The 26,455-nt window shown below is 46.9% G+C and overlaps 1 protein-coding gene across 5 annotated transcripts in view; it reads left to right on the top strand.

Moving 5' to 3' along the window:
* Window positions 1–26,455, top strand: part of taf1 (TAF1 RNA polymerase II, TATA box binding protein (TBP)-associated factor) — a 191,159-nt gene that overhangs the window by 80,331 nt on the left and 84,373 nt on the right. For all 5 annotated transcript variants that reach the window (XM_038776265.1, XM_038776262.1, XM_038776266.1 and 2 more), the window contains 5 exons: window positions 2,717–2,866; window positions 7,445–7,564; window positions 7,802–7,977; window positions 16,624–16,865; window positions 20,817–21,030. In XM_038776265.1, the coding sequence (XP_038632193.1) occupies window positions 2,717–2,866; window positions 7,445–7,564; window positions 7,802–7,977; window positions 16,624–16,865; window positions 20,817–21,030 (902 nt within the window). The remainder of the gene's footprint in view (window positions 1–2,716; window positions 2,867–7,444; window positions 7,565–7,801; window positions 7,978–16,623; window positions 16,866–20,816; window positions 21,031–26,455) is intronic.

Genomic DNA, 26,455 nt, shown 5'->3' with positions numbered 1-26,455 from the left:
AAACAGGTCTCCCAACTTCCTAATGCCCGCCCTGTGCCACCCCAGAAACCCGCCATCCATGTTCCCTGGGACAAACCAGTGGTTCCCCCGCAGCGGGGCCTCCACTGAGCCCCTGTGTCGCCTCCACTGCTCCCAAACTTTGAGGGTGGCCGCCACCACCGGGCTCGTGGTGTACCTCATTGGAGGGAGCGGCAATGGAGCCGTTACCAGTGCCTTCAGGCTCGTGCCTCCGCAGGACGGCATTTCCATCCTTTTCCATGCTGCCCCCTCCCCCTCCATTACCCACTTGCGTACCATCGAGACATTAGCCGCCCAATAGTACCCAGAGAGGTTGGGCAGCGCCAGCCCCCCTCTATCCCTGCGCCGCTCCAAAAAGACCCTCCTTACCCTCGGAGTCCCTTGCGCCCAAACAAATCCCAGAATGCTGCTGTTCATCCTCCTAAAAAAGGCCCTCGGAACGAAAATGGGGAGGCACTGAAACAAAAACAAAAACCTCGGGAGCACCGTCATTTTAACGGACTGTACTCTACCCGACAACGGCAGAATGTCCCATCTTTTAAATTCCTCCTCCATCTGCTCCACCAACCTAGTAAAATTGAGCTTGTGCAGAGTCCCCCAGCTCCTAGCCACCTGAACCCCTAGGTACCTAAAACTCCTCACTGCCCTCTTTAGCGGGAGCCTACCAATCCCCTCCTCCTGATCTCCCGGGTGTACGACAAACAGCTCACTCTTGCCCAGGTTCACTTTATATCCTGAGAAACTCCCGAACTCAGCAAGAATCTCCATCACCTCCGGCATTCCCCCCATGAGGTCTGCTACATACAACAGCAAGTCGTCCGCATACAGCGACACTCGGTGCTCCTCCCCACCTCGCACCAAACCCCTCCACCTCCTCGACTCCCTGAGAGACATGGCAAGAGGCTCTATTGCCAGCGCAAAAAGCAAGGGGGACTGGGGCACCCCTGCCTCGTTCCACGGTGGAGCCTGAAGTACTCGGACCTCCTCCCATTTGTCGCTACACTCGCCATCGGGGCCTCATAGAGCAACCTCACCCATTTAATAAACCCCACCCCAAACCCGAATCTCTCCAACACCTCCCACAAGTACCCCCACTCAACCCTGTCAAAGGCCTTCTCTGCATCCAATGCCACCACAATCTCCACCTCTTCTTCTGCTGCCGGCATCATTATCACATTTAGCAGCCTTCGCACGTTCGTGTTCAGCTGCCTCCCCTTCACAAAATCGTATGATCTTCATGTATCACCCCCGGCACACAGTCCTCTATTCGAGTGGCCAAGCTCTTCGCCAGCAACTTGGCGTCTACATTCAGCAGTGAAATCGGCCTGTATGAACCGCACTGCAGGGGGTCCTTATCACGCTTCAGGATCAGGGAGATTAGTGCCCGAGACATCGTCGGGGGCAGAACACCCCCCTACAAAGTAAGTCTTAAGCAACAATGATCTCATTAACAGAAAAAGTCCCTTTTAAGCACACAATAATAATAATCTTTATTAGTGTCATCAGTAGGCTTACATTACCACTGCAATGCAGTTACTGTGCGGCACTAGAACAGCTAAATTCAATGTTCTAAAATTGCATTCACACTTATAGCTAATCTTCATTTGCTACACTACGGCACCTGTTTGGGTACACAGAGGGAGAATTCAGAATGGCCAAATCACCTAACAGCATGTATTTTGGGACTTGTGGGGGGAAATCGGAGCATCCGGAGGAAACCCACACAGACATTCAATGTGACTGTGGCAAATATACTCACTCCGCACTGAACCCAGGTTAGTGTCTGTAGCTTTCTCTTTGAATCTTCACAGATAATTGTCACATGAGCTTCCAAACTCCACTCTCAGAAACACATTTTTAAATTCTTCTCTCAGAATAATGCTTTCCCATGGCTGTTTGCAATCCAAAATCCAGTCCAGGTTTTACAAATGACACTTTCAAACAAAGCTTCCAATCTATTTTTAGCAGTGAATCCAGTCCAGGTTTTTACACCAACCCTTTTAGAATTTCTTTGTCTAACAGGCTTCTACACAAACTCTGAGATCAAATTGCTCATTAATACATGGTATGGTTTTTCTTTCAGCAAAGCTGAGAGAGATGTTCTCTCTCTAGTTTTCCAAACCAACTGCTTCTAGCAGAGCTGTGAGTGCTACCTTCTCACTCTCTACATATCCCCAACTGCTCTGGCTTCCAGTTAAAATTAAGAACAAAGGAATGTAGCCTCCTGTTCTAAGCAATGCCCCTGCTACTACTATCCATTCCACAGCCCTCTCTAATCATAATAGAAACCCAGTTGGAACTTAACCAACCCCTACACATGCAAACACCTTTGTCTGACATGAATCTAACTATAGGTTTTATCCTTCCAGGCACAGAAACATTAAATTAAACACTTAAAACTATACCTCATTTCTAATGTTTACCAATACAAATGTAAATTCCTTAAAACTACCTTTATTTTCCTAACACTATAATGAAGATTAGCCAGAAGTGTGAAAGCAATTTTAGGACATTGAATTTAGCTGTTTTAGTGCTGCAGGTTTAATCTGGTTGTCACTGAAATGTTGGTAAAACTGGATTATACATGGATTGTTGTACATGTTAGAAGGATGTGTGACTGTCAACCATGGGATGGTTCTCACTCAACACTTGACCAGTTCTATATTCTAACACATCTGCTTTTATCTTTCCTTTTTAGGTCAGAACAGCACCCTGGAATACCACGCGAGCGTTTATAGCTGCAATGAAGGGTAAATGTCTACTAGAAGTTACTGGAGTTGCTGATCCTACTGGCTGTGGTGAAGGGTTTTCCTATGTCAAGGTTCCCAACAAGCCACAGCAGCAAAAGGTAACACATTAGAGTCTGAATCGTTACCTTGTATTTTTGCTATCTGTTCACAACATTGGAAACTGTCAACTATTACCAATTTAACCCGAGTCTTCATACTGATAACCAGCATAAGTAATTTATCTGAATAAATAATGCTTGTCTCCTCACTCACAAACTTCACTTAGGTACCAAAATAAATTATCGGTTAAGACGAACAGCTCAGACTTTGGGCGAGTCCAGAATACTGTTTGTAGTTATGCTCTGAGGGATTCCTCAGGGTGGCGACCGAGGCCCAATCATGATCAGCAACCTTTTTAAAAATAAATTTAAGAGTACCCAATTCATTTTTTTTCCAATTAAGGGGCAATTTAGTGTGGCCAATTCACCGACCCTGCACATTTTTGGGTTGTGGGGGCGAAACCCACGCAAACACGGGGAGAATGTGCAAACTCCACACGGACAGTGACCCAGAGCCGGGATCGAACCTGGGACCTCGGCGCCGTGAGGCAACAGGGCAAACCCACTGTGCCACCGTGCTGCCCCTGAGAAAACCTTTGACTCCCTTGTTAGTCAAGAATCTATCCCTCTCTGCCTTGAAAATATTCAATGACCCTGCCTACACTGCTCTCTCGTTAAGGAAGTTCTAAAGACCCACGATCCTCTCAGAGAAAAATAAAACTCATCTCTGTATTAAATGGGAGACTCCTTATTTTTAAACTTTGTCCCCTAGTTCTAGTCTCTTCCATAAGGAGAAACATCGTTTCAGCATCTGTCCTGTCAAGTCCCCTCAGGATCTGATGTGTTTCAACAAGATCACCTCTCATTCTTCTCCAATTAATACAAGCCCAACTTGTCCAATTGTTCCTCAAAGCATAATCCCCCTGTGACAGGTATCAGTCGAGTCAATTTTCTCTGAACTGCTTCTAACACATTTATATCCTTTTTTAAATAAGGCGACCAGACTTGTACACATGTAGTCTCATCAACGGCCTATACTTCAGCAAAACATTCCTAGTTTTATATTCCATTCTTTCTGCAATAAGTGACAACATTCCATTTGCCACCTTAATCACTTGCTGTCCCTGCATACTAATTTTAAGAGAGAGTTACCAGGATAACCAGATCACACTGTACCTCAGAGTTCTGTCATAACTCTATTTAAATACGAAGCTGCTTTTCTATTCTTCCTGTCAAAGTGGATAATTTCACTTTTCCCACATGATAATCCACATGATACTCCACCTGCCAATTTTTTACCCATTCACTTAACCTATCTATATCCCTTTGCAAATCACTTGCATCCTCTTCACAATTTACTTCCTTACCTATATTTGTATCATCAGCAAATTTATCAATCATGCATTTGGCCCCTTCACACAAATCATTTATAAAAATTGTAAAAGTTGAGGTCCCAGCACTGATCCCTGTGGTATTCTACTAGTCGCATATTGCCTACTGGAAAATTGCCATTTATGTCTACTTGCTGTTTCCTATTAGCTAACCAATCCTTTATTCACACTAACATGTTACCTCTACACAAGAGTTCCCTTTATCCACTTTGCTTGTCACTTCCTCAAAGAACTCTCGTAAATTACTCAAACATGATTTTCCTTTCATAACTTGCTGAAAAAGACCATAGAATACATCCAGTGCAGAAGGATGTCATTCGGCCTATTGAGTCTGCATTGATCCTCTGAAAGAGCCCTCTTCCTAGGCCCATACCCATGTCCTAACCTTATAACCCCCTTAACCGCCACATCTTTTGAACACGAAGGGTCAATTTTTTTGATAGCATGACTGAACCACTTAACCGGCACTTTTTGGACTGTGGATGAAAACCAGAGAAAGCCCACGCAGACATAGTCAGCCAAGGCCGGAATTGAACCCGGTCCCTGGATCTGTGAGGCAGCAGTGCTAACCATTGTGCCACCGTGCTGCCCGACTTTATATTGACTCTGCTTGATCTGATGTAATTGAGTGCCCTGCTGTAACTTCCTTAATAATAGATTCCAAAATGTTGTCTGACAGACTTTAATAATCTTTGTTGTTGCAATGCAATGAAGTTATTATGAAAAGCCCCTAGTCGCCACATTCCAGCACCTGTTTGCAATTGCAATGAAGTTACTGTGAAAAGTCCCTAGTCGCCACATTCCAGCACCTGTTTGGGTACACACAGGGAGAATTCAGAATGTCCAATTCACCTAACAGCATGTCTTTCGGGACTTGTGGGAGGAAACCGTTTCACCCAGAGGAAACCCACGGAGACACGGGGAGAACATGTAGACTGTGCACAGACAGTGACCCAGCCGGGAATCGAAACTGGGACCCTGGGGCTGTGAAGCCACAGTGCGAAGCATTGTGCTACCATAATGCCCGCTAACTGGCATGTAGTTTCCTGCTTTCTCTCTCCCTCCTATTGTGCTACACAGTTGCCAAACGTCACCAACAACACAGAATCTAACCAATTCCCTTTGACATTCAATGGCATTACCATCACCAAATCCCCCCGCCATCAATATATTGGGCCTAACTATTGACCAGAAACTGAAATGGAGCAGCCATATGTTTCTATAAGAGCAGACCAAAGGCTGGAAATTCTGCAAAGAGTAACTCATCTCCTAACTCCCCAAAGCCTGTCTCCACGGCAAAGCCAAGAGTATGATGGAATATTCTCCACTTATCTGGATGAGTGCAGCTTCAACAACACTCAAGAAGCTTGAGACAAGGCAGGATGCCCACTTGATTGGCACATCATTACCATCTCCATCATTCAGTCCTACCACCACTGATGCATAGTGGCAGCAGTGTGTACCATCTACAACATGCACAACATTACTAAGGCTTCTTCGACAGCACATTCCAAACCTCTGATCTCCACCAGCTAGAAGGACAAGGGCAGCAGATGCATGGGAATACCATGACCTGCAAGTTGCCTTCCAGGTGGCACACTATTCTGACTTGGAACTATATCACCTACTTCTTCACTGTCACTGGTTCAGAATCCTGGAATTCCCTTCCTAACCATATTGTGGGTTTACCTACACCACATGGACTGCAGTGTTTAAAGAGGGCGGCTCAGCACCGCCTTCTCAAGGGCACTTCGGGATGGTCAGTAAATGTTGGCCTATCCATCGACACCCACATCCCACAAATGTTTTAATTTTAAAAAAGAGTTGGCAATATTCTGTACCAGCATTTTGGCTACATGAATTGAGCTGAGCTTGTAGTTGAAAGTGGGAACCATCTACATTGTCTGTACCCAAGAATGCACATGAAGCAATTGATCTGTGATCTAGAGGTCAACTAGTAATAGTTTCAAATGAAGCATGGTTAGTGATTTACTATTCTTGGTACCATCGCAGCAATAAAAGCTTGCATGATATTCCCAAAGACATGGTAGCACAGTTGCTTCACAGCGCCAGGGTCCCAGGTTCGATTCCCGGCTTGGGTCACTGAATGGAGTCTGCATGTTCTCCCGGTGTCAGTGTGGGTTTCCTCCGGGTGCTCCGGTTTCCTCCCACAAGTCCTGAAAGACGTGCTGTTAGGTGAATTGGACAACCTGAAATCTCCCTCAGTGTACCCGAACAGGCGCCTGAGTGTGGCAACTAGGGGATTTTCACAGTAACTTGTGAGCCTACTTGTGACAATAAAGATTATTATCATTATTGAAGAGGTCATGCTACTGGTGCTGAAGATCTAAAATAAAATGTGCTGGGAAAAGCTCAGCAGGTCTGACAATATTTGGGGAGAGAACAAAATTAACTTTTTGAGTCTAATATGACTCTTTAGGAACTGAAGAAGAAGGGTCATATTGGACTCAAAACCTTAACTCTCACTCTGTGCAGATGCTGCCAGACCTGCTGGCCGGAATTTTCTGGCTGTTCTCGCCAGCAGGACCTTCCGGACCCACTGACGGCGAATCCCCGCCATGGATTTCTCAGTGGATAGGGGGTGCATAAAACACAAACTGAGCAATGGTAATCTGCTGCCGCAAAGCTGAGGAAAATACCGCCCACTGTGTTTTTCCAGCACTTTGCTTTTGTTCCAAAAACAGTCATCTTGAAAATGGGATTATATAGGACTTAATCCACATTCGCACTTGATGGAATGGACTACTTAACTCCAGAGAATTTGAGAAATAATGTGTCCGTCTTGAGTTAACATCTGCTTGGCATGTAAGCTGTCTTGGATAAAGGCCACCAGAGAAGGTCTCAGCACATTGTTACTATAGCATATTATATGAGCAAACAAGCACAATGCTTGGCAGATTTGACTTTCATCTTAGAAACGGTGCTGAATATTGCTGTGCGCATTGGAGTAGTGACAAGGTCTAATTATTTGATCCCACCATTGATATAAATCTATTTTTTCTATTTTAATTGCTGATGGACCTGCTGGTGCTTTTTTCCCATTTTAATGTTTGAGACGTTTAACACAAATGTGCTGCAAATTTCATAAAATTTCCCGTGAAATTTCATAAACCTTGCTGTGAAGATGAATGTTGACTCTTTCCATCCATCTCTGTCCTTGAAAATCGCTACATGTTGTCTCAGTAAAGGAAAAACTTAGTGAACCAATTTTCAATTTAATTTCTAGGATGACAACCAGCCTCAACCTGTGAAGAAGACAGTAACAGGAACAGATGCTGACCTGCGGCGCCTATCTCTGAAAAATGCCAAACAACTCCTTCGGAAGTTTGGAGTACCGGAGGAAGAGGTAAGTTATTGAACTGTCCAATTTTACCAGCAATAAATCTTTTTTCTTGTCTGTTCTGAAGCAAAATGTGGGGTTAACTTTGATTTTCAGAATCCTTTTGGATTTTGATTTGTTTGTTAAGTTCTATTTGATTCACATATAAATCATTGCCGTGATGTAAAATGCTGTACAGGCTTATGAAAGAAAATTTCACAAAGTTAACACATTCAGTTGATTTTTCAATTCCTTTTACAACAGATTAAGAAGCTTTCTCGATGGGAAGTGATTGATGTTGTGCGAACAATGTCGACAGAGCAGGCCAGATCTGGAGATACTCCCATGAGCAAATTTGCCCGTGGTTCACGTTTTTCAGTTGCTGAACATCAGGAGAGATATAAGGAAGAGTGTCAGCGAATCTTTGACCTTCAGAATAAGTAAGGCTGTTACTGTTAATAACTTCAGTATGACCTCCCATCAAATGGTGGGAACATATCAGTATTGTAGGCTACCAAAGCTGCTCTCTTAAACATATAAAGAAGGAATAGGCCATTCAGCCTCTCAAGCCTGCTCTGCTATTTATTAAAATCATGGCTGAACTCATAGGAACCTCAAATCTCCATCCTGCCCCCCCCCCCATAACTTATTAATGCTTACTTAGAGTCTGTCAACCTCTGCTTTAAAAATATTCAAAGACTGTGCTTCCAACAACTTTTCAGGAAGAGAGTGCCAAAGACCCATGACCCGCAGTGAGAAGGAAAGTTCACCTCTGTTTTAAACAGGCGGTACCTTATTTTTTTTTTTTTATAAATGTTTTTATTGTTTTTTTTTTGAACAAGGTATAATTACCGTTATGTACACAGAATAAGACACACATTTAGAGGAGAAGGGCACACCCCAACATTAAAAATAATACAATAACATATGAAATGGAATAACTGGTGGGGTATTGTGCACCAGCTCGACAGCGGCATCTTTGTACATCTGGCAAAATTACCCACACCACATAAGTAGGCGACTGCCTGCGGGGTGGGGGGGGGGGCAGGGACTGGGGGTGTAAGCACACCTTTGGGTGCCGGGGAGAAAATCACAGTGTGCGATATTTGGCTGTGCTGTGTGTTGTTCTCGCCCGCCCTTCCCGGACGGGTCTCGCTGCCGTCCCACGCTCGCCCCCGCTTCTGCCGCTCCTCCCGTCCTCCATCTCCAGTTTCCTCGTTCCCCACTCCTGGAGAAGTCATGCACGTTTTGGCATCCCGTGTACTTCCTCCGGCTCCCGCTTCCCTGCCCCCCGCCGGCCCCCCTCTCCCCCCCTACCTACCCCTCCACGGTTCGCTGCCTTCTCCTCAGGTTTAGCTGTTGTCACCCCCCCCCCCCCCCCGCTGATTTGCCCCTCCCGCCTCAAGGTTAGCCGTCGTCGTCCCCCGTCCATCTCTCCCCTCCATGCCCCGGCTACCTTCCCCCGACTCCCGACCATTTTCCCCTGATTCTTGGCCACCCGGCTATTCTTCCTCTTGTTCGTTGGCCACAAACAGGTCCCGGAACAGTTGCATGATTGGCTCCTACGTTCTGTGGAAGCCGTCGTCTAACCCTCGGATGGCGAATTTGATTTTCTCCATTTGGAGAGATTCCGAGAGGTCGGACAGCCACTCTGCAGCTCTGGGTGGTGCTGTTGACCGCCAGCCAAACAGGATTCTACGGCGGGCGATCAGGGAGGCAAAGGCAAGGGCGTCCGCCCTCATCCCCAGGAATAGATCTGGCTGGTCTGAAACCCCGAAGACCGCCACTATTGAGCATGGCTCCACCCTCACCCTCACCACTTTGGACATAGCCTCGAAGAAGGTTGTCTAGTACTCCACAAGTCTGGGCAAGACCAGAACATGTGGGCGTGGTTGGCTGTGCCTCTTTGGCACCGTTCACATCTGTCCTCCACCTCCGGGAAGAACCTACTCATACGGGTTCTTGTTAAGTGGGCTCTATGTACCACTTTTAGTTGCGTCAGGCTGAGCCTTGCGCACGTGGCGGTGGAGTTGACCCTATGCAGTGCCTCGCTCCAGAGTCCCCACCCTATCTCAATCCCCAGATCCTCCTCCCATTTCTTTCTTGTTGCGTCCAGTACGGTGTCGGCCCTTTCTACCAGTCGGTCATACATGTCGCTACAGTTCCCTTTATCTAGGATACTTGTGCCCAGTAGGTCTTCCAGTAGTGTCTGTCGTGGCGATTGTGGGTACGTCCTTGTCTCCTTTCGTAAGAAGTTTTTGAGCTGCAGATACCGTAGCTCGTTCCCCCTGGCTAGCCGAAATTTCTCTGTCAGTTTGTCCAGTGTAGCGATCCTGCCGTCCGTGTATAGGTCCCTGACTGTCAATGTCCCTCCGTCCTGCCTCCACCTTTTGAAGGTAGCGTCAGTCAGTGCTGGTGTGAACCTGTGGTTGTTGCAGATGGGAGCCTTGTCCAACATTTTGGTCAGGCCAAATTGCTGCCGCAGTTGGTTCCAGGATTGGAGGGTGGCTGTCACCACTGGGCTACTGGAGTGTTTTTTGGATGGGGATGGGAGTGCTGCCGTGGCGAGGGCCCGGAGTGAGGTCCCCACGCAGGAGGCCTCCTCCGCGCGCACCCACTCAGCCTCTGGCTCCTGGATCCATCCCCTTACTCGCTCGGCTGTTGCCGCCCAGTGGTAGAATTGTAGGTTTGGGAGGGCTAGCCCCCCCCCGGATTTTGTTTTATAGAGGTATTTCCATTCGAATCTGTCGAAGGCCTTTTCTGCGTCCAGAGAGACGATCACCTCTTGTGTTCTCTCCCCGGAGGGGGTCTTCATCACGTTCAGCAGGCGCCTGATGTTCGAGGTAAGCTGTCTACCTTTGACTAAGCCCGTCTGGTCCTCTGTGACCACCTCGGGTACACAGTCCTCTAGGATTTTGGCCAGTATTTTGGCGTCTGCGTTCAGCAATGAGATGGGTCTGTATGACCCACATTCCATTGGGTCTTTGTCTTTCTTAGGTATCAGCGGGATTGAGGCCTGTGCTAACGTGGGTCGCAGTGTGCCCCTAGCTAGCGAGTCTGTGAACATCTCCCGCAGGTGCGGGGCCAGCGCGGTCGCAAATATTTTGTAGAAGTCCGCCGGGAATCCGTCCGGTCCCGGCGCCTTCCCCGTCTGCATGGAGCTAATGCTGTCCATGATCTCTCCCAGTGCTAGTGGTGCTTCCAGGTCCCGTTTTCTGCCCTCTCCCACGACTGGCAAGTCCAGTCCATCAAGGAACTGGTTCATCCTAGCCTTCCCCGTTGGGGGCTCTGAGGTGTACAGCTCTTGGTAGAAGGCCTTGAAGGTTTTGTTAATCCTCTCTGGTTCTGTTTCCAACGTGCCTCCGGTACCCCTGATTTGCGCAATTTCTCTGGTGGCTGCCTGCTTTCTCAGCTGGTGTGCCAATAGGCGGCAGGCTTTGTCTCCGTGTTTGTACAGGCGGAGTTGGTGCACTGCTTTCCTGGTGGAGAGCAGGTCAAAGTTCCTTTGTAGTTCTTTCCTCTCCACCAGGAGCTCTACGGTCGGGGCCTCGGAGTATTTACGGTCTACCTCCAGTATGGAGTCGACCAGCTCGGTACCTTATTTTTAAACAGTGAACCCGAGTTTTAGATTCTCTCCCCAAATCAACCTCTCCACATCCACCCTGTCAAGACCCCCCCAGGATCTTGTATGTTTAAATTCCATACTTGTAGAAATTTACCTCACTCTTAAGCCATATGAGTGGTATGCTCTCTCAGAATACCACACTGGTAATAGTAATATACAATTGAATTCTAACTAAAGTAATAAAATATATTTTAACAACGTTGTTCATTGATTCAATCAATATCAGTGTCTGGTAATGCTAGTGTTAAGTACTGGCTAGTTATAGTTGTTCTGGTCAGTATCCCATCCCTATTGACATTTTAACACTGACCATGTGGAGTTGAACTCCCGTCTTCTTACTGAGGCTGCCCCTCTATTTTATTGTATAAATCTAACATCATGCAAAATGGTAGATTCAGAACATTTCTAGCAACTTAAAACTAGGTATCCAAGAAGTGCTGTGGGTTATCAGCTGTATTACTCAAAATAACCTCATGGTTCGGCATATCTCTCACTTTACCATTACCATCAAGTCAGGGGATCAACTGTTTCCATGAGAAGTGCAAAAGAAGATGCCAGGAACATCACCCGATTTATCCAGAAATAAAGTGGCAACATGGTGAAGCTATTGCACACAAGCCAAAAAGTGGAATTAACATGAAGTTGAGCCAAGTGATCCCACAGCCAATGGATCAGATCCAAGCTTTGTATTCTTGCCTCATCCAATCATGAATCGCGGTGAACAATTGAACACGGAGGCTGTATGAATATCTTCATCCACATTGATGATGATTGCAAAAGACAAGGCAGAAGTATTTGCAAATATCTTCAGTCAGAAGTGCTGAGTCTATGATCCATCTCGGACTGCTCCTGAGGTCTGCACCATCATAGATAGCAATCTTCAGTTAATTCAGTTCACTTCATCAGATGAGCATCTGAGTGCAATGAATTCAGCAAAGGCTATGAGCCCGAACATAATCCTATCTGTGGCACTGAAGATTTGTGCTCCCAATTACCCGTGCTTCTAGCCAAGCTATTTCAGTGCAGCCCATAACACTGGGATGTACCTGAAAGGGTGGAAAATTTTCCAGGTGTGCCCTGTCCCCAAAAAGCAGGGCAAATCCAATCCGCCCAATTACTGTCTCTTCAGTCTATGCTCGATCATAAATCACCAATAATCTGCTTACCGATGCTCAGTTGGGTTCCACCAGGGCCACTCAAATCCAAACCTCACTACAACCTTGATCTAAACATAGACAAAGGAGCTGAATTCCATGTATGAGGTGAAAGTGACTGCCTTTGACATCAATGAAATATTGGACTAAATCTGACATCAAGGAGCCCTATAAAATTCACAATTCTTCAGATAGTGAAGGAGTCCCTGTCCGGATGCAGCTAGCCCTGGACAACATTCAAGCTTGGGTTATTACATGGCAAGTAACAATGACCCTCTCCAACAAGAGGCAATCTAAGCACAAATAAATTACTACTGCTAGATCTCCCAATTTAAACATCCTAAATCTCACTGAAGCTGCCACTTAAATGCTGTAACTACAAGACAAAATCAAGAGACTCAATATTCTATGGTGAGTAACTCATTTCCTGACTCCCCAAAGCCCGTCCACCATGTACAACGTACAAGTCAGGAGCGTATTAGAAAACTCACTTGCCTCAATGAAGGCAACTCCAAAAAATCTGGAGGCCTGACACTCCGGGCAAAACAAAGTGTTTCGTCAGTAACTCATTTATTATATCAAACATCTACTCTCCATCACCAATGCACATGGTGATAGCAGTGTTTACCATATAAAAGGTTCACAGCGGCAACTTCAACAGCACTTCCAAACCTGTGATCACTACCTAGAAGGACAAGGGCAGCACGTGCATGGGAACACGACCTGCAAGTTTTCCCTCAAGTCGCACACCATCCTGACCATATCACCAATTCTTACTTCGAAATATACATGGAAAATAGAAGCAATTCGGCCCTTCGAGCCTGCTCCGCCATTCATTATGACCTTGGCACATCATCAAATTCAGTACCCTGAGCCTGCCTTTCCCCCCTGTCATAATATCCACTCATGTATATCATGAGATGCAGACAGGCAGTGATTGACACACAGGATAACCAATGAATACACACGACACAGAACAACCAATCACCAGACAGGACACCACCACTATAAAGCCCACAGGCCATTAAGGCTCTCCCTCTCTCACAGGACACGGCTAGGGAGATAGTCGCAGTGCACAGGCCAGTGAACATCATCACCATGTGATAGAGAGCTAGTCTGGTCAAGCCAATAGGAGGTTATCAGTTAGGTTAATAGAGTGTCAACCCACAGCAGATTATGTACAGCAAACATCAGGTTCAATAAAACAGTGTTGGACCATCTCCTGTGTCAGAAGCCTGTTTCTCGTTTTACTGCATCCAGTTGCAGTCGATGTTAGACCAACACAGATAACACATCACCCCCTATATCCCTTGATCCCATTAGCCCCAAGAGCTATATCTAATTCCTTTTTGAAACCATGTAACATTTTGGTCTCAACTACTTTCTGTGGTAGTGATTCCACGGATTTCCCACTCTGGGTGAAGAAATTTCTCCTCGCCTCAGTCCTAAAATGTTTGCCCCTTATCAAATTATGACCCCTAGTTCTGGACTCCCCACCATCAGGACCATTCTTTCTGAATCTACCCTGTCCAATCCTGTTAGAATTTTATCCGTTTCTATGAGATCCCCTCTCACTCTTCTAAACTCTAATGAATATAATCCTAACCAACTTGGTCTCTCCTCGTATGACAGTCCCACCATCCCAGGAATCAGCCTGGTAAATCTTCTCTGCACTCCCTCCATAGCAAGAACATCCTTCCTCAGATAAGGACACCAAAACTGTACACAATACTCCAGGTGTGGCCTCCTCACCAATGCCCTATACAATTTCAAGAAAACATCCCAGTTAATATACTCAAATCCTGTCACTATGAAGGCCAACATACCATTTGCCGCCTTTACTGCCTGTTGTACCTGTACGTTTACTTTCAGCGATTGATGCCCGAGGACATCACGGTCTCGCTGAGTCACCTCTCTCAATTTACACTCGTTCAAATAATAATCTGCCTTCCTATTTTTGCTACCGAAGAGGATAACCTCACATTTATCCACATTATATTGCACCTACCATGCATGTGCCCATTCACTCGGCCTGTCCAAATCCCGCTGAAGCATTTGCATCCTCCTCACAGCTCACCCTCCCATCCCACCCAACTTTGTATCATTTGCAGATTTGGAGATAATACATTTAGTTTGAAAGCCCAAATCAATAATATATAATGTGAACAGTTGTGGTCCTAGCACAGATCCCTGCTGTACCCCACTCGTCACTGCTTACCAATAGGAAAAAGACCCATTTATTCAAAGTCTTTGCTTCCTGTCTGCTAATCAGCTTGCGATACATCTGCAATCACATGGTAATCTGTTATAAGATACCCTGTTGAGAGCATTCTTAAAGCCTAAATAAACACATCTGATTTTCCCTGATCAACTCTCCTAATTATATCTTCAGTTTCCAAAAAAGGGTAGGTGGGGTTACGGGGATAGGGTGGCGGTATTGTGATAGGGCTTAGGTAGGGTATTCTTTCCAAGGGCTGGTGCAGGCTCTATGGGCCGAATGGCCTCCTGCACTGTAAATTCTATGATTTAGAGTGCTACAAAGTCTGACTCGTGTATTAATAAGTGAGGTGTAACCAGAGTGTTACTAAGGAGGATTGATGAGGATAGTACAGTTGATGTGGCCTGCTCGGTTTTGAGCAAAGTGCTTGAGAAGGTTTTGCATGGCAGACTGATTTAAAAAAATTAAAGACCATGAGATCCAAGGGAATATAGCAAGCTGGATCAAAACTGGCTCAGTGGGAGGGAAAAAAAAAATCATGTTTGTTGTGTGTTTTGCGACTAGAAGGCTGTTTTTAATCGGGTTCCTGGGGTTGAGTACTAGGTCCCTGCTTTTCGCACTGTATATTAATGTCTTGGACTTAAAGATATGGAGCATGATCAGAGTTTGCAAATGACATCTCTGGATAGAGTGAACGGGAGGGACCTAAATCAGTGGCTAACGGATTTGAGGTGATTTCTAGAAGGATTAGAGGGGAGATAAAAAAAAATCCAGGGGGCGATAGGGGTATGGAACTCACTGCCTGAGTGGGTAGCCGAGACAGGAACCCTCATTTAAAAGGCTTCTGGATATGTCCCTAATGTTCCGTAACCCACAGGCCTATGAACCAGTTGTTGGAAAAAGGAAGTTGGCTGGTTAGCTCATTGCTCAGCCGGCGCAGACACGATGGACAGAGTGGTCTCTTTCTGTGCCGTAACTTTTTCCACATTTTTTAACTATTGAAAAAGAAGGAATGTACAAGGATGTGGGGAGAGGGCGGGGGAGTGGCAGTCCATGAATTACTCCTTGGGAGAGCCAGCATGGGCAAATGGTCCAAATGGCCATCTTCTGTGCTGTGGTGATTCTATAACTTAGTGTTGGAATAAATAAAAGAGTTCCCGGGACTTTCAAGTTTCCTGCCAGAGGTGATTTCATTTGAAATTGGACCTCAAAATCACAACTAAAACTTTAGTGCCACTAGTAAGAATGCTAAAATAATTGTGTTAGTGTACATTATAAATACCTGACGTTGCTGGCAAAGCAGTTTGGTGCATTCTCTTAAATTAAACGAGGTCCAAATGCACCTAGTTTCCAAATAGTGAATGGTTTGGAGACTTTACTGTTGTATCTTGCAGTGAAAAGTAATTCCATGCATTTAATGGTTGCTTCTGCGGAACCATGTGATAGGTGACCATTGATATGCATGTAAAATAATACCAGAAATACCCATACTTTTATCAACACTGCTGCTTGCATTTTAAACCTGACTTAATTTTGTAGTTTTTTCATCCATTAGCCTTCTAACTCCTAAGTGTGGAACATTCTGGATGAAGGAGAATGATTCTAGGTATCATTCAATTTTTCAAATTGGAAGTATGCTCCCATCTTGGCACTTACAGAACTTCAAAGACAACTCTCCCTTTTGCTTGTCCATTATATGCAAAAAGTTGAAAAGAACTGTAGCTCAATTGCATGGCAGAATATTTTGTGTAGCCTGGAAATAGACTTGTGCTGAGTAGAATATTACTATCTAACATCAAAGTATGCCTCTCAAATATGTCGCCAATGCTGTCTATCAACTTTTTTTCCCCAGGATAACTGATTAGTCAGTTTAGTTTCTAACAGTATTACAGTACACCTTCATACTTATGCCAAAAGAGGGATATGGGCTGAACTTCAGTGTTAGTATCGTGTTTGGGCTGAATTCCAATCGGGTTGGTGATAGCATTGTTTGAAATCATGTTGGTGCATTTGAAACTGATAAAGTTATTTTTCACAAAATTGCCAAGTGTAATCCCAGAGAATGTCACATTTCTTTGTCTACTTTCAGGGTGCTATCATCAACAGAAGTTCTCTCGACAGACACAGACAGCAGCTCAGCAGAAGACAGTGATTTTGAGGAAATGGGAAAAAATATTGAAAACATGTTACAGAATAAGAAAACAAGCTCGCAGCTTTCACGCGAGCGTGAGGAGCAGGAGCGGAAAGAACTTCAGAGGATGTTGATGGGAGAGGAAATTGGGAATGATAAGGATCGCGACAAAAAGGAGAAGAAGGACAGGAAAGGTTCATGTGAGTGGCATTTGCTTGGTATTTCTGCAGGAGAGGCATTATTTACTGACTGCTCAGTAAGATTTAGCTGCAGCTATGTGTGGGCAGGTGTTGCAGGAAGAGGGTCTGAAACCGAGTGCTGCAGGAAGTGGGACTAAAGGTGGGTGTTGCAGGATGTCAGTTGGAGGGTAAGTGATGAAGCTTAGAATGGCAAATTAAAATTTTACCGCACAGGGTGAAAATGTTAATTGAGTATGGGTAGTTTGTGAGAAGTTTCTTGACTGCAAATATGCAACAATGTCAGTAACTGCGCTAATAAAAACGATCATCCAATATTTGCTGAATCTATTAAACATTAGAGGCAGTTGAGCAGAATTGCGATGTCGCTTTAGCTAAGTCTCTTTTTGCTGTAGAATACAAATGATAAATTTACGGGATTTTGTTTTAACATTCATAGAACATAGAACATTACAGCGCAGTACAGGCTCTTCTGCCCTCGATGTTGCGCCGACCTGTAAAACCCCTCTAAAGCCCATCTACACTATTCCCTTATCGTCCATATGTTTATCCAATGACCATTTAAATGCCCTTAATGTTGGCGAGTCCACTACTGTTGCAGGCAGGGCATTCCACGCCCTTACTACTCTGAGTAAAGAACCTACCTCTGACATCTGTCCTATATCTATCTCCCCTCAATTTAAAGCTATGTCCCCTTGTGCTAGCCATCACCATCCGAGGAAGAAGGCTCACTGTCCACCCTATCTAATCCTCTGATCATCTTGTATGCCTCTATTAAGTCACCTCTTAACGTTCTTCTCTCTAACGAAAACAGCCCCAAGTCCCTCAGCCTTTCCTCATAAGATCTTCCCTCCATACCAAGCAATGTCCTGGTAAATCTCCTCTGCACCCTTTCCAATATGTATTGAACAGAACTGCATGCTGTTGAGCAAAATAGCATTTTTACACCAAGGAATTGATTAAACGAGGAAGAACTGTACTGTTGACAATCATCTGGTTGACTGAAGATGCAACATGAGAATAGAAAAATAAATTTTTTTTTAAAAGGCTGAGATCAACACTTTTGCACCTGGCATCCACATGGCTGAAGTCACTAGGTGATGATCATTAGGTGGAACATCTGCTGTCCCAGAGACAAAACAGTACAGCACAGTACAGGCCCTTCAGCCCACGATGTTGTGCCGACCATTTATCCTAATCTAAGATCAACCTAACCTACACCCCTTCAATTTACTGCTGTCCATGTGCCTGTCTGAGTCGCTTAAATGTCCCTAATGACTCTGACTCCACCACCTCCGCTGATGAAATCTTTGTGATCCTGAATGCTCTCAATCAGTGATGTTCTGTGATGTCACCCATCAGTTTTCTCTCTCAATGTGATACACTTCCATAGGTTTCAGCAGGCCTCTGGTACTTGGCAATTCTTCATGATTTGGCCCAGAAATTAAGTGGAACGCATCATAGCTGAGATCAATACTTTCTGCACCTGGCATCCACATGTCTGATGTCACTAATTGATGATCATAAAGCAAAACTCTGCTGTCCCAGTCCTCAAGGATAACATGAGAAACTTATTGCTATGATAACTGAGACCAGCTAATTCAGCAGAAGCCTTGATTGAGTTTGAAGAGTTCTGATCTATGTGGCTGAATTGCGACACATTAATCAACTGGGGCACATGGGAGATTTATTTTACCGCAACTTTAGTTTGGCTTTATTTTCTCAGGGAATAAAAAATATTAAATGATTGGCTGCCATACCTTAATTACAAAGCATTTCTCCAGTTAAAAGCACTGAGGATCATGTGTACATTCAAATCTTGAATTATTCAGGCCAGATGGATTATCTTGCTTTAACACATTGACCCATAACTTCCTGGTTCCCCAGTGTCGCATTTAGGAGGTAGCCCAATGATGCACTGGGAAATCCCTCTAAGAAATCCCCAGTAGGGGTGTACCTGCAATCGTCCAGAAGTGCGAACTTACTCCTTACTCTGGACATTTGCGCTGGGCTGGAAACCAGCGATTTAAATTGCTAACTTTGGATGGTTCTACCAGTTCTGCCCTGATAATTATTCTGAAAGAGTTCAGAGGGAAAGACCCCCCCCCCCCCCCCCCCCACACACACACACACACACACACACACACACATATACGTGTGCGCGCACACATAATGCGATTCCCCCAGGGGGGGCCTACTGCGCCCGCGCCGCCCCCCCCCCCCCCCCCCTCCCCCCCGGGTAGCCTGGACCAACCACTTGCCTTTTAATTGGCCCTTTAAACCTTCCCTTCAGGGCAGGTACTGCTGTAAAAAAGGGCAGTGACTTACCTCTCAGCGCACCAGTTATTCCATGCCGATGTTGCCAGGGCGCACTTTGCTGCTCCGGTTTCACCCAGCCTGAGTGAGAAAGGTTGGATGAGACGGGGGCTTTGGCACCCCAGCGAAGGTAAGTCCGTTGAGACTGGCAATCCACCGATGTATGCCACTCTGAGGAAGTTACAGACCATTAGTTATTAGTTACCAATGCACTAGAATCCCAGTGAATGACTGCTGCTGGAGCTGCATCTGTAAACTGTTATGGGCCAGGGTTTAGGAATTCCAAAGTATATTATGGAGTTCATCTGACTATAACTTTTTGTTGAATTTTGCTAGGATGAGCACAAGAGCCTTCACATGAGGTGTGATTCAACAGTCTTCCGATACACTTTAATCAAAGAACTAAGAATTCTAAGAAATTAGTTAACATTTATATAAACACACACAGCAAGAGTTTTTATCATTTACAAACATAAAGATACCCCACAACTATAGTAATCTATGTATAACACTTAATGAATTCCCCCTTAACTGTTCCAATTCAAAAACAAAATCCCATACACCAAAACACTCTTTTCAAGGGTGTGGCCTAGCACTCTGCATTCTCACTTGAATAAGACTGGCTTTCCCTGAGATTCTGACCCCATCTCACCAACAGGTTTAAACCCTTCCGGAAAGCAAACTATATCTAAAGTTACCAAAATAGCAGGTAGCTATAATCAAAGGATATTTTATGGAACAGATATTTAAAATGAAAATAGAAAAACAGGAAGAAAATACTTCTTTCTCCCTGAGTCCACAGCAGTCAAATGTGACAGCAAAAGTAAAAACAGCTCACAGAGCCACAGCCCAGCTCAACCCATACAATGACATCACTGAAACCATGTGATAAGACAAAAACCTCTCTTAAAGGGACACCCATGACGGAACATAAGATGAGGACAGGATTGGGCTCAACAACAATTACATGATTAAATAGTCAACATGCTATATCTCGAATCACAGTTAAAAATTAGCTGCTAAAGGTCACGTGCCATGGAACTGTATCCCTGCCTATGGCAGGAGTGAACATCAACTGGATTCTCCAGAACATATAGAATCTTAAACCATCATCATACCTGATTTGTTATGCTGCCCCTCATTTATATAAAGCTGTATTTCAATACAATTGTTTTTGTCTTTTTAAACTCTTGTGTTTATCTGTGTACTGGATGTGAGTACTAGAGCATGTATCTATTTCCACTTCAGACCCCTAGTGTTTGCACAAAGCTTTTAAGGACATTTATAAATAACTGCAGAGTAAAACTATCTAAACTCTGCTCTAACAGTGTACCTCAGATGAGTACTCTTTACTGCACCAACCATCCAGTGGCCCCTCATATGAGACATCATTTAATGTTAAAATACGTACAGTTTTCTGCTATGGGCAGTGCCCATTAGGAACTGATTTGAAATTGCCCAAACCTATTTCACATAGCCAGCAGACTTTCATTTTATTAGTCTAAATTGGATTGGGACTCAGCTCTGAGTTGAAAGATCAGTGTGCACTCAGATTCTGCTTTTCTCATTTCTAGATTAAATATGACATGACCGTTTGATTTGAGATGAAATAACATGGTAACATTGTTGTTCTTTTAGCTTGCAGCACTCCTACGCCTGGAATATTTCACAAAGATGATGACACAGCCTCTGTTACCAGCCTTAACTCCTCAGCAACAGGACGACGACTTAAAATTTATCGCACGTTCCGAGATGAAGATGGAAAGGAGTATGTGAGATGTGAGACTGTCCGGAAAGCTGCAGTAATCGATGCATATGTTAGAATACGAACAACAAAAGATGAAGACTTCATGTAAGTGGAATTCTCAATTTTTCAGTTGCACTGTAAACTGGTTTTATTGTTCCTTTCGAGTGCTGGAATTTACATTTAAAAAAAATAAAATAATTTTTATTAAGATTTTCACAAAATATAAACAACAAAACAAAATTAACAAAACAACCATGGTAAAAACCCAAGAACAACACCCACCCAACTACAAAAGCAACTGCAAAAAAAAAAAAGCAAACAACAAAAGGGAACTTGAGATAACACCCGCCACCTCCCACAAACCCATGTACACAGTTCTCCCTCCCACCAAACCAAACCCCCCCCCCCCCCCCCCCCCCCCCCCGCCCCCGGGTTGCTGCTGCTGCCGCCGGCCTATTTCCCTACCGTTCTGCCAGGAAGTCCAGGAAAGGCTGCCACCGCCTAAAGAACCCTTGTACTGATCCCCTCAGGGCAAATTTCACCTTCTCCAATTTGATGAACCCCGCCATATCATTGATGCAGGCCTCAACGCTTGGGGGCCTCGCATCCTTCCACTGAAGAAGAATCCTCCGCCGGGCTACTAGGGACGCAAAGGCCAGGACACCGGCCTCTTTCGCCTCCTGCACTCCCGGCTCCACTGCAACCCCAAATATTGTGAGTCCCCAGCCTGGCTTGACCCTGGATCCCACCACCCTCGACACCGTCCTTGCTACCCCCTTGCAAAACTCCTCCAGCGCTGGGCATGCCCAAAACATGTGGGCGTGGTTCGCTGGGCTCCCCGAGCAACTAGCACACCTGTCTTCTCCCCCGAAAAACCTACTCATCCTCGTCCCAGTCATGTGGGCCCTATGCAGCACCTTGAACTGTATGAGGCTAAACCTCGCACAGGAAAAGGAGGAATTCACTCTCTCCAGGGCGTCCGCCCACGTCCCCTCCTCAATCTCCTCACCCAGCTCCTCTTCCCATTTACCCTTCAGTTCCTCCACCGAGGCCTCATCTACCTCCTGCATTACCTGGTATATGTCCGAAATCCTCCCTCCTCTAACCCACACCCCCGAGAGCACCCTGTCCCGTACCCCACGTGGGGGCAACAAGGGGAACCCCTCCACCTGCTGCCTGGCAAACGCCCTAACCTGCATGTTCCGAAACATGCTCCCCGGGGGGATCCCAAACTTACCCTCTAACTCCCCCAAGCTCGCGAACCGCCCCTCCACAAACAGGTCCCTCAACCTCCTAACCCCTACCCTGTGCCAGCCCAGAAATCCGCCATCAATGCTGGAATTTACATTTGAGACTGAATTTCACCTGACATGTAAAAGGTTGCTTTTAAACAGGACATTAAAAGGAAATTAATTAATTGGATGTGTTCATGGCAAGCAGTATACAAAAGGACAAATGGGTATTCAGGGTGAGCAATGAGATAATCTTGAAAACGCTTCATCAGCCAGGGCTCAGTGGTAGTGTTAAAACCTTTGAGCCCAAAATGTTGTGGTTTCAAGTCACACCATGAAGACTTGAGCACTCAGCGGTAGCACAGTGGGTAGCACTGTAGCTTCATAGTTCCAGGTTCGATTCCTGGCTTGGGTCACTGTCTGTGCGGAATCTGCACATTCTCTCTGTGTCTGCGTGGGTTTCTTCTGGGTGCTCCGGTTTCCTCCCACAAGTTCTGAAAGATGTGCTGTAAGTGAATTGGATATTACTAAATTCTCCCTCTCTGTTCTGTGGGAATAGGACCGGAGACTACGGTCTTTTCACAACTTAATTGCTGTATTAATGTAACCCTACTTGTGACAATAAAGATTATTATATTATATTATAATCCTGGCTGAAACCCAAGTATACAGTAGTCCCCCTTTATAACGCGGGTGTTGGGGTCCAAGACAGCCACCCGCGTTGTATCCGAGCCGCGGATATCCATGATGGGGGTTTTAAATTTATTTAAAAATCTATGCATGCGCTTCCCATTGTGAGTCTATGGGGGGGCGGGGGGGAGAGGTCAGACCCCCGTAGACTCACAATGGGAAGCGCTAGCATAGATTTTTAAATAAATTTAAAACCCCCATCGTGGATCCAATTAAAATTTCAGCGGCCGGCTCACTTTGATCCGGAGAAGGAAGCTACTCTCACTGAAATCAGCCGGCCACTGAAATTGACACTGCTCTCTCCCTCCAATCCAACTTTTAAGTTTTAATGTTTCTGATTGGAGGGAGAGAGCAGCCGGCAGTGTCAATTTCTTTTTTTTTCATCCGGCTTGCCCCCTCTCCCCCCACATCCTCCAACTAGACCCCTCTCCCCCCCCATACCCTCCGACTCGCCCCCTCTCCCCCCCAACACCCTCCGGCTCGCCCCCTCTCCCCCCACACCCTCCGGCTCGCCCCCTCTCCCCCCACACCCTCCGGCTCGCCCCCTCTCCCCCCCACACCCTCCGGCTCGCCCCCTCTCCCCCCACACCCTCCGGCTCGCCCCCTCTCCCCCCACACCCTCCGGTTCGCCCCCTCTCCCCCCACATCCTCCGGCTCGCCCCCTCCCCACACCCTCCGGCTCACCCCCTCTCCCCCCACATCCTCCAACTAGACCCCTCTCCCCCCCACACCCTCCGGCTCTCCCCCCACACCTCCGGCTCGCCCCCTCTCCCTCCCAACACCCTCCGGCTCGCCCCCTCTCCCCCACACCCTCCGGCTCGCCCCCTCTCCCCCCACATCCTCCAACAAGACCCCTCTCCCCCACACCCTCCGGCTCGCTCCCTCTCCCCCACACCCTCCTGCTCTCCCCCACAGCGTCCAGCTCGCCCCCTGTCCCCCCACACCCTCCGGCCCGCCCCCTCCCCACACCCTCCTGCTCGCTCCCTCCCCCCCCCCTCTCCTCCCCTGTCCCCCAACACCCGCAGGGCCCCCCTCTCTCCCCCAACACCCGCAGGGCCCCCCTCTCTCCCCCAACACCCGCAGGGCCCTCCTCTCTCCCCCAACACCCGCAGGTCCACCCTCTCTCCCCCACACCCCCAGGGGGGTCTCCCCCACACCCACAGGGGGGTCTCCCCCACACCCTCCCCCCTCCTCTCCCCCCCCCAACACCCGCCCCCCCCTCTTCTCCCCCCCCCCAACACCCGCCCCCCCCCTTCTCCCCCCCCCCCAACACCCGCCCCCCCTCTTCTCCCCCTCCCCCAACACCCGCCCCCCCTCTTCTCTCCCCCCCCCCCCCCCCCAACACCCGCCCCCCCTCGGCAGTGTCAAATTCAGCGGCCGGCTGATTGTTTCAGTGAGAGCAGCTTCCCTCTCCGGATCAAAGTGAGGCGGCCGCTGAAATTGACACTGCCCGCTGCTCTCTCCCTCCAATCCAACTTTTAAGTTTTAATGTTTCTGATTGGAGGGAGAGAGCAGCCGGCAGTGTCAATTTCAGCGGCCGGCTCACTTTGATCCAGAGAGGGAAGCTGCTCTCTCACTGAAGCAATCAGCCGGCCGCTGAAATTGACACAACTGACAGTTGGGGTCCATAAACCCCCCCGCGGTATATCGCGAACCGCGGTATTGCGGAGCGCGGTATAACGGGGGACTACTGTAGTATTGAGTGAGTGCTGCATTGTTGAAGGAAGGGGCTGGTTTAGCACACTGGGCTAAATCGCTGGCTTTTAAAGCAGACCAAGGCAGGCCAGCAGCACGGTTCAATTCCCGTACTAGCCTCCCCGAACAGGCACCGGAATGTGGTGACTAGGGGCTTTTCAAAGTAACTTCATTGAGGCCTCCTCGTGACAATAAGCAATTTTCATTTCATTTCATTTTTCACATGAATGAGATAAAGAACAAAGAACAATACAGCACAGGAATAGGCCCTTCAGCCCTCCATGGCTGCGCTGATCACGTGTCATATCTAGACCAACTGCCTGCATCCTTCTGTTCATGTGCCTATCCAGATAAGTCTTAAAGGTCGCTAATGTATTTATTTCAACCACCTCACTTGGCAGTGCATTCCAGGCCGCCACCACCTCTGTGTAAAAAAAAAAAAACTTTCCCCGCACATCTCCGCTGAACCTTTCCTTCCTCACCTTGAACTTGTGCCTCCTGGTAATTGTCATTTTTGCCCTGGGAAAAAGCCTCCAACTGTTCACCCTATCTGATTGTGGCAGAATTGAGAAATGGTCATGTACCGATGTAGCCTCGTGTAACTGTATTTTTTCACTGCATGCTGGTGTATGTGCTAAATGAGCCAACGTATATATTTGGACAAGGGAAGAGATGGGGCTTTCATTTGCAATGATGGGGCTTTGGGGCTTGGGTGTGTATGCGGGGTTTGTGTGCTGAAGGGGATTTCTTGGTTTTCCTGGGACCAGGCAAGGGGGAAAGAGACCCGGCCAGGGGCCTCCTCGCTGGCCGGTTTAAGCCGGCCAGTGAACGGGAGTGAGATGGGGGACGGGGCTGCGGCCATCGGAACCAGGCAGAACATGCTCCAATGAGTCTAGCGGGGTGGAAAGTTGGGGGGAAGGAACAGAGGTTGGTGGGAGAAGTTTTATATGAGGAAATGGAAGGGAGGAGTCGGGGAGGGGGGTGTTTACAATTCATGAGTGTCATTTACGGTGCTCTTTCGGGGATTGGATGGCATTGAATGTTAAGGGGGAGGGGTGGACTCTATAGGTCAATGGTGACCATAGGCGATTCCTGATTCCTTTTTCTTTTTTCCTTTGTTTTTCCCACCGTGGGAGGTTTTGTTTTATTTGATGCTTATATTGTCAGGTGGGCCGTTGCTTGGGGTGGTGGGAGGATGGGATCGTTGTTGTTGATAAGGGGATTGACTTGGTTTTTGTTACCGTTTACTGCTTTTTGGTGGGGTGTAAATTCTGAAGAAAAATGGAGAATAAAAATATTTTACAACAAATTGTTCACCCTATCTATACCTTAATAATTTTCTGAACTCACTTCCGGTTGCGGCTATGACCAGCTAAGTCGCACGTTTGGCGGCTCCTGCTACAAAGGTGTTTTCGGGCCGATTGGAGGGCCCCAACGGCGCTGTAAGGACAAACCCCGGTGGGGGAAGGCTCCCTGAGGAGAACCAGACCAACTTTATGGTCGGTACCCGGAGTGGGGTGGTAAAGAAAGCAACAGCAGCTCCCCAAAAAAAGCGGGGGAAGAAGACCAAAATGGCGGCCGGTGGCGCACCCGAGGAATGGAGGAAATGGGCGGAGGAGCAGCAGGCCGCTCTCCTGCGCTTCTTTACGGAGCTGAAAATGGAGCTCTTGGAGTCAATGAATGCGACGACCACCAGGCTGATGGGAGCCCAGGCGACCCAAGAGGCGTCGATTCGGGAGCTGCAGCAGGAGATGACTGTGAGGGAGGAGGAGGCCACGGTCCTCGTGGGAAAGGTAGAGGTGCACGAGGCACTCCACCTGAAATGGCAGAGCCGTTTTGAGGAGCTGGATACCCGAATGAGGCGGAAGAACCTGAGGATCTTGGGCCTGGCAGAAGGCCTGGAGGGGTCAGAC

This window comes from Scyliorhinus canicula, chromosome 17 (genome assembly GCF_902713615.1).
Source record: "Scyliorhinus canicula chromosome 17, sScyCan1.1, whole genome shotgun sequence".
Taxonomy (NCBI): domain Eukaryota; kingdom Metazoa; phylum Chordata; class Chondrichthyes; order Carcharhiniformes; family Scyliorhinidae; genus Scyliorhinus; species Scyliorhinus canicula.
The sequence above is the reverse complement of the archived record's forward strand: the minus strand, read 5'-3'. Positions and strand labels throughout refer to the sequence as shown.